The sequence below is a fragment of the Juglans regia genome, chromosome 6, assembly GCF_001411555.2.
Source record: "Juglans regia cultivar Chandler chromosome 6, Walnut 2.0, whole genome shotgun sequence".
Lineage (NCBI taxonomy): Eukaryota > Viridiplantae > Streptophyta > Magnoliopsida > Fagales > Juglandaceae > Juglans > Juglans regia.
The window spans coordinates 24558591-24566657 of NC_049906.1; the positions used below are offsets into that span (position 1 = coordinate 24558591).

An 8067-nucleotide genomic window follows, 5' to 3' on the forward strand; every position below is an offset into this window, starting at 1 on the left:
TTTAATACTAAATCACTGCATTTCAAATATATATAAACATAAATATATATTTATATATTACAAATTATGTATATATAAATATTTACAAGTCAATTTTTTAAACTTGTTCACAAATTATGCACAATAAAAACCATATAATTTTTAAATTAAAGTTATATTTAATTTAAATTTACAATGAACGTTTAAACGTTATTAATTAACGTTCGAACATTGGCACAAACATTTCACATTCGAACGTTAATTAATAACGTTCAAACGGTTGCGCCAAAACATTCCACGTTCGCACATAAACAGCCACAACGTTCGAATGTATATGTGATGTTCGAACGTAAATTTTCCATACGTTGGAACATAAAAAAAATCTCATCTATCTTTAGTAATGGTTTTATGAAACTGTCATAGAAAATGCATTTTAGTGACGGTTTAGGGACTATCATAATTTTCCAACCGTCACTAAAAAGCAATTGTGTTGTAGTGTAACAATGCAATGTTCACCTTCTTGTATAGGGTGCTCTATACAAGATTAACGTTACAGTAACTACAGCATTCGGAGAGAGGGGGATTGACTGTGAAAGATGGTTTTTTTTTATCCAACTATTGGATCAATTAGTTGTGGTTTGAAGAGACAACCAGTAAAAAAGCAATGCAATCGTCGTTTACTTTGGAACATTTTGTAGGAAAATTACATTGAAATAAGATAAGGTAAATATCTTAAACATTTTGAAAATCAAATCAAAGTGATTTGATAATTATGAAAATCAAATCAACATAATGATTTGATATTATCTTCAACATGTTTCGGGAACCCATGATCACGACTCACCAACAAATACATTTGAAATCTGAATTATGAGTATTGAATAGCATAATTAAGACCTGCCCGTGCACTTGGAATATTGATGGTGATTAGTTACAGGCTTACAGCCATATACCAATTCGTCTTGCATATAGGACAATGGCATTAATACTTGACGAATTGAAGATACATTATCATAAGCGACCAAGCAATACATTAAGACCAGCTTGACGGATGACTTAGCAATATTTAATATGCGAGAGACTTGGCACATGTCAATTAAAGTTAATTAGACAATTTGCATTGTAAATTCGCTTATTCTTATAGTCATGTGTTCCAATAACACGCAAACATACCATTTTTGGTGTGAGAGAATTCTAAGCCTCCATAAAGCACCTCTTTAAAATTATTAAATTTTAAAAAATAAAAATATAAAAATACTTATATGCAAACATACCAATTTTGGTGAGATGAGATGAGAATTTTATGAATAATAGTAAGATAATTTGTGAATAATAGTGAGATTGTTTGAGTTAAATATTTTGAGTTTTGGGAATTGAAAGAGAAAAAGTTGAATAAAAAATATTATAAAGTTAAAAATATTGTTAAAATATAGTTTTATAATATTATTTTTTATTTGAAAATTTGAAAAAGTTGTAAAGATTAGTTTGAAAATTTTATATGTGAATTATATTTGAGAATAAGATTGGATGAGATGAAATAAGATAAGATGAGAATTTTATGTCTCATCTGAGTATTGGCTAGCAAGCCTAAGATAGCGTCATGGGAATTTAAAATGGACATGAAATTTGGTATAGCTGTACATTTTTATGTTAGCTTGTTCTACACCGAATCATAAGGTACAAATTCGAGAGAGTTGTTTTTACAGTCTGTTTGATTGGATAGTAAGATGAAATGAGATGATTTTAGATAAATTAAATAAAATATTGTTAGAATTTTATTTCTTAATATTATTATGATTTTAGGATATGAAATGGTTAAATTGTTTATTTTATTTTATATGTGAATATGAAAAAATTATAAAGATCAAATGAGATAAATTGAGATGGATTGAGAGAATTTTTATATTCAAACGAAGTCAATAAAATTATCTGTAGTTGTAGTGTTGCTTTCTGGGGCGAGTTGTTTGTCACTTGCGACAGTTATTGCATCCTATTCCAAGATTTCTATCCAACATGATCTTAAAATTACATTTGTGAATTCCAGGAAGTTAACTATGTGGTGTGAAGTTTGATTTAACACCCACCAATAAAAGGTCGACATGTAAGCGGTCTATGTAATTAACGGTAGAAGCAACTTGAGTACGAAACTGTCTCCCCCTAATCACTCTCTCTCTCTCTCTCTACTGGAGCCCATCTCTCTCCCTTTCTCCCTCCTCAGCTCTCCCTTTTTTACCCCTCTGTTGCTTCCTCTCTCTCTCCCCCATAGACAAATTTGAGATGGGGAAAAGGCCCTTTCCAATTGTTGAGCTTGATTTGGAGATCATAAGAAGCTAATACAGCTCACAATTGACGAAGATGTAGTGATGCTAATGGATCTCAGCAGTAGATTGGCAAAGTGGAGGCATCAAGGGCAAGAACTGCTACATGTTGATAAAGATCTAGATGGTGTGTTAATAGCTTGCGTCATAAATTATCTTCGATTTTGACAATAGATTTTTTGAAGGAATAGACCCCCAGTTTATGAGAAGTTGTTATTTGATTTCCAAACCCATTTTTTACCTCGTGTAGACAGATTAGTGGTTGTAAAATGATATGTATCATTCTGTTGTTCAATGAGCACCTGTAACTTGCAAGAATGTAACAACGTTGATATTGCGGGGATAGAGAGCTCAACAATGGCTTGAGAGGAGAGAGAGAGAGAGATTGAGAGTGAACATTAGCGGTCACAAAAAAAAAAAAAAAACCACTTAAGTTTGACTTTATTAGTACTTTTGGAATTAATGGCATTTTGCTTGTGTTGGGGCATAAACACACACTCTAAGTTGAGCTTCGATACTTGGATAAAAAATAGTTGATTGTTTTCTTGAGCTTTCAAGAATTGACATTAGCAGAAAAGAAATCACGAAATTAACTCGCATGTAACACAATATCTATGGTTCAAGCATCCTGCCTGATTGGAATTTGAGAAAGCCTGTTTGGTCATTAATTGCTTGCAGATCTTTTAATCCAGTACCCATATTTTTCATCTAGAGTTACGTTGCGAAGGGGGAACTAATTACAAGTCTCATATATGTTATTAAGATCTCAAACTTGTGATTGAAGAAAAGAAATACAGAAGACATACGGAAAAGCAAACATCAAAACACGAAGCTACACAATTCTAAACCTAGATAGCTTACAAGTGCTTGTCACAATAAAATAGTACCAAGTGGAGATGCACACTTCAACGAAGTTAAACCAAGCCCGTCGCCAGTGCAAATTTATGTAGAGAATGGCAACAATTGCTAGCAACATTATCACATAAGACACTACAAAGCTGATGTAGAAGACTTCCAAGTCTATAAAACCACAAGCTTCATCTCCCTCATTATCAGTTGGAATGGTAGATGATGGTTCAGTTTTAGTGCATGCCTTAAGTAGTGGAGGTCCACACAGGAGAGGATTTCCCTCGTAACTGCTTTCATCAAAGGTACCGAACTGAGCTTTTCTTTCTGGTATTGTACCCCTTAAGTTATTGTGTGCCACTTTGAAGATGGCTAGAGAGTTCAACTCTACCAATTGAGGGGGGATAATACCATCCAAGTTATTATGTGATAGATCCAAGCTCTCAATTTGCTTGAGTTTCGAGAATTCAGTGGGGATTGATCCTGTTAAATTGTTGAACGACAGGTTCAACACATGGATGTTACTCAAATCTCCAAGCTCAATCGGAATTTCTCCTTCTAATTTATTGCATGAAAGGTCAATCCCAGACATCATGTTGAGGATGTCACCTTTGTAGGAGAGAGTATTATTCTTTGTTGAGAACTCCACTTCTTGTAGTGCATCCACTTCGAAGAACAATAAATCTTCATAGTAAAGTCTAGACCTTCCTTTTCCCATTATCATTGCAGAATGCAAGAATGACAACCTATCGTATATTTCAGAATATAATCGGACAAAGAATGATACAAATGATTTTTCGTAGGTTGGCTCAAGAGTAAAGTTACTCAAGCAATGAGGTATTTGGCCAGAAAAACTATTGTGGGAAACATCCAACAAGCTTAGTTTTTCTAAAAGGCATAATTGAAGTGAGATTTTTCCATGTAAATAATTTGCTTTCAAGAGGAGAATGCTCAAACTTGAAAGGTTGCCAATCCAATCTGGAATGTTGCCAGTAAGATAGTTATCTCTAAGATTTAGAGTGACTAAACTAGAGCAACCCTTGAATCCACTGGTAATTGGATCGGTTAACCTATTTTTATTCAAATGAACATGTATGATGTCGGACCAGTTGGAGCAAGAGGGTATAGAGCCAGATAGATTGTTATGGGACAGGTCAAGAAATGAAAGGTATTTCAAGTTACATAACTCAACTGGAATTGGACCTTCAAGCTGGTTTTTTGAGAGAGCAATTTTGGTTAATGATGGCATGCTCCCCAGCCATCTTGGAAGCATCCCTGACAAATTGTTATTACTAAAATCAATTGTATGCAAGTCTGTAAGATTAGATATGCTATGTGGGATCTCTCCAGAAAAATGGTTGTTGTCCAAATACAAATATTGTATGGCTGTTAGATTCGAATTGGTAGGAATTAGTTGGCCACTCAAATGATTTTTGGACAATTTAAGGTATTGTAAGGAGGAGCAACCCATTGTCAAATTCTCTGGAATTGTTCCAGAAAAATTATTGCTTGACATGTCTAAATATGTTAAGGACGCCAAATTACCATAAGAAGGAGGAATAACACCTTCAAAGTGATTTTTATAAATATTTAAAACCTCTAGATTTGGAAAAATTAAACCAAAGTTAGTTGGAATTGGATCTTGAATATGATTAAATGAAATATCTAAAAGAGAAAGGTTGGGAATATGATGACTAGGCAGCTGCAAAGTGCCTGTAAAAGAGTTATTTCTCAAACTAAGAACCTCCAACTTTGTATTGTTTTCTAGCAACCATGTGGGGAACTTTCCTGTCAAATTGCTGTGAGGGAGAAGTAGTAGTTGCAAGTCAAACTGGTTATGAAGGAATCTAGTAATTATTCTACTAGACTTGGTAGAAAAGCAGCTTGAACAACTGAAAGCCTTTAATTGGAAGCCAGGATCCCATCTTTGAGACAGAGTTTCATCAGCTAGTTTGTTGCCATCACTAAATATGACCTCAAGCTTTGAGAGATTAAAAAATGAGGAGAATGTGATTGGGTTGAAGTAGTTACTTGATAAATCAAGGAACTCAAGTGACTTCAAACTAGGTAGAGGGGAGAGATCAATGCTTCCATTAAAGCGATTTGCAGAGATATCAAATATTCGAAGTTGTGTCATGTTTGCCAAACATGAAGGCAGTATCCCTTCAAAATCATTATAGCTGAGATCTAACTCTCGTAGATTCATAAGCTCACACAAGCCTACAAAAATGAAATGAGTAATAATTAAGTTCTACCATTAAGAGATTTTTGCCAAGGAATATTTTGCAAAAATAAGGCTTTTTTTACCTTGAGCAATGGGAAAACTTCCATTGAGTCCACAGTTTGATATTGTCAATACATTAAGGGAAGTCATAACTCCAACTTTACTGAGGAAGCTTTTGTCAATGTAAGAACCATCCAAATACAACTCCCGTAGGTTCTTTAGTCTTCCCAACTCTAAAACGGCAAGGAGTGTTTTAGATATGAGAAATGATTTGAAACAAATATGCAAATTTGGAGTCTTACCTGAGATTGGTCCATCTAGTTGGATGTCTTTCAAATATAGTTTCTTGAGCGATAAGAACTGACCAAGGGATGACAGGAAGCTTTCATTGAAGTTATTCCCACTGAAGTCAAGCACCTCTAGCTTCTTCAATCCGGATAATCTTTCAAAACCTACAATTTAGACAAGTATAAACTGATTTCTATTGCAAAATTCAAAAAATAAAAAAGAAAGAAATAATTAAACGGAAAATGAAAAATAGAACAATGTAAACAAACCATCCAGATATTGCATTATAACTCACATCGAGGTACTTAACTCTTGAAAGGGAAAAAACAGAGAGGCATTCAGATTAAGATAGCAAACTTCACATAGCTAAGATGAAGCTCTTAATGTTGTCACACACAACACGTTGCCAATCGTAGCAATTACTCCCTTCGTGAGATGAGTTCCAATATTTTAAGGGTTCATACGAGGAGTTCAGGGAAGGCCGCCAACAGTAGCCACCACCCAAAAATTCCAAACTCCATTCACGTTTTCTGTTTTACTCTCAGTACCCAGGTGTCTAATGTTTTCTGTGTTCGCTAGGATATAGCTAGACATCAGTATTAGAGACTAATTACCTGAGATTGGGATATTGATTGGTCGATCGAAGAAGTTGCTTCCCAAATATAGTTCCTTGAGCGATAAGAACTGACCAAGGGATAACAGGAAGCTTTCATTGAAGTTATTCCCACTGAAGTCAAGCACCTCTATCTTGCTCAATCCGGATAATCTTTCAGAACCTACAATTTAGACAATTATAAACCGATTTCTATTACATAATTCAAAAAACATTATTTCTGTTCTGATATAAACAAACCTTCATTTGGAACCCATCCAGATATATAGTTCCAGCTCAAATCGAGGTACTTAAGCTCTTGAAAGGGAATAAACAGAGAGGCATTCGGATATGTCCTGTAAATATATTTAAGATCAAGCTTGATTACACGCCTTGTAGTGCTGTCACACACAACTCTTTCCCAATCGCAGCAATTTCTCTCTTCGTGAGATGAGTCCCAAGATGTCAAGAATGATTCATACGAGGAGTTCAGGGAAGCTTTGAGTCGCAAGAGAGCTTCTCTCTCCTCCCTCAAACAACCATGAATAGAAGATAATTGAAACAAGGTCGCCAACATTAGCCACCACCCAAATATTCCAAACTCCATTTCACGTTTAGGTATCTAAGAGAAGTTGTTCTTAAAGAGTTTATATAGACACCTCAACATTGACGTACCGATGACTTAGAAATTAAGGCCAAAGACTATAAAATTTATATATTAAATTATTTCAAGCAAAAATGATAAACTTGGGAAGACCTTGACTGATGACTCAATTATAGGCTGTAGACTGATGAGTACTACTCAATTATAAATCATGAGGTTCAATCCAATTTCTCAAGCTTCCTACTTTTCAATTGTCTTCACCTTCATGAGGTTGGATTTGGATAGAAAGTTCAGATGAAATCTTTTAAATAATAGTTAAATAAAATATTATTAAAATATATTTTTAATATTATTTTTATTTTAAAATTTAAAAAAATTAAATTATTTATTATATTTTTATATGAAAATTTAAAAAAATTGTAATAATTAAAATGAGATGAGATGAGAAGATTGTGTATCCACACCGGGCTTATTTTTTATACGTACGTAGCAATCAACTTGGAATTAAAAAGATGAATATTTTTTATCATTGAAATATTTGTTATTATTTTTTAATAAATAGATTTTTTTACTGTTATTATTAATGTCCAATAATTAAATTAATTGGGAGTTAGTAAGTTATATTGAATTCATTGTTAGTCTCTGAGTGCTGATTAAAATAGGTCCTCTGTTTTCATCCAATATAGCGTCTGCCTCTTTCCTTTTTGGAAAAAAAAAAAAACAAAAACAAAAAGTCTTTTGGATGTTGTAGGTTTCCATTTTTTCTCGTAATTTCCTGGCAACCTCCTCAAGGCTTTTTACTTTTTTAGCCTTGATTTTTGTTCTCCAATTGAGGTTGGTCGCCTAGAGAGCTAAGGCTTATATACGTTCATGGTCCAAGCTCAAAGCGGTTGTTTTTTTTTTTTTTTTTCTTCCTTAATTCCCATCGTAGTTCGGTTGTGTAGAGCCTAGTTTGAGTATTGAAAATATCTCACTATTATTTATTATTATTTAATATAATTTTATTACATTTTACTATTAGTTACAGAATTCCTAAAAATACCTCATTATCAAAACCCAACCTAAATCGTCTGCTAAAGGATTAAATTTCTTTTTCTGTTAGTCTAATTATCCATCTATTCATCTTTTGTGGTGTCTATCTCTTCGTGAGAGAGAGAGAGAGAGAGGAGTTTCATAAAGTAAAATAAATCATAGTGTAAAATTTTTTCTAGCCAAG

The 8067-nt window shown here is 33.5% G+C and overlaps 1 protein-coding gene across 3 annotated transcripts; it reads right to left on the reverse strand.

Annotated features, from left to right (window-relative positions):
• Positions 1-3010: 3010 nt before the first annotated feature.
• On the reverse strand, positions 3011-6861 carry LOC108993917 (receptor-like protein 15). 3 transcript variants are annotated; one of them, XM_018968971.2, is made up of 5 exons: positions 6509-6861; positions 6270-6431; positions 5670-5819; positions 5451-5600; positions 3011-5363 (listed from the first exon to the last, which is right to left on the reverse strand). In XM_018968971.2, exons 1-5 carry the CDS (start codon positions 6852-6854, stop codon positions 3130-3132), a joined length of 3042 nt encoding a protein of 1013 aa, XP_018824516.2. In that variant the 5' UTR covers positions 6855-6861; the 3' UTR covers positions 3011-3129. The 3 variants fall into 3 exon arrangements, with proteins under 3 accessions (XP_018824516.2, XP_018824517.1, XP_018824518.1); XM_018968972.2 differs by having other exon boundaries at positions 5733-5819; positions 6509-6846; XM_018968973.2 differs by lacking the exon at positions 5670-5819 and having other exon boundaries at positions 6509-6846.
• Between the last annotated feature and the right edge of the window lie 1206 nt (positions 6862-8067).

Bases quoted from the DNA above. Each gene is read 5' to 3' on its own strand.
- LOC108993917 (XM_018968971.2), bottom strand. From the start codon at position 6,854: ATGGAGTTTGGAATATTTGGGTGGTGGCTAATGTTGGCGACCTTGTTT. The intron at 5,820-6,269 runs GTAATTAGTCTC...TCTAAATTGTAG, and splicing joins AATCAATATCCCAATCTCAG to GTTTTGAAAGATTATCCGGA. The intron at 5,364-5,450 runs GTAAAAAAAGCC...TCATTTTTGTAG, and splicing joins AAGTTTTCCCATTGCTCAAG to GCTTGTGTGAGCTTATGAAT.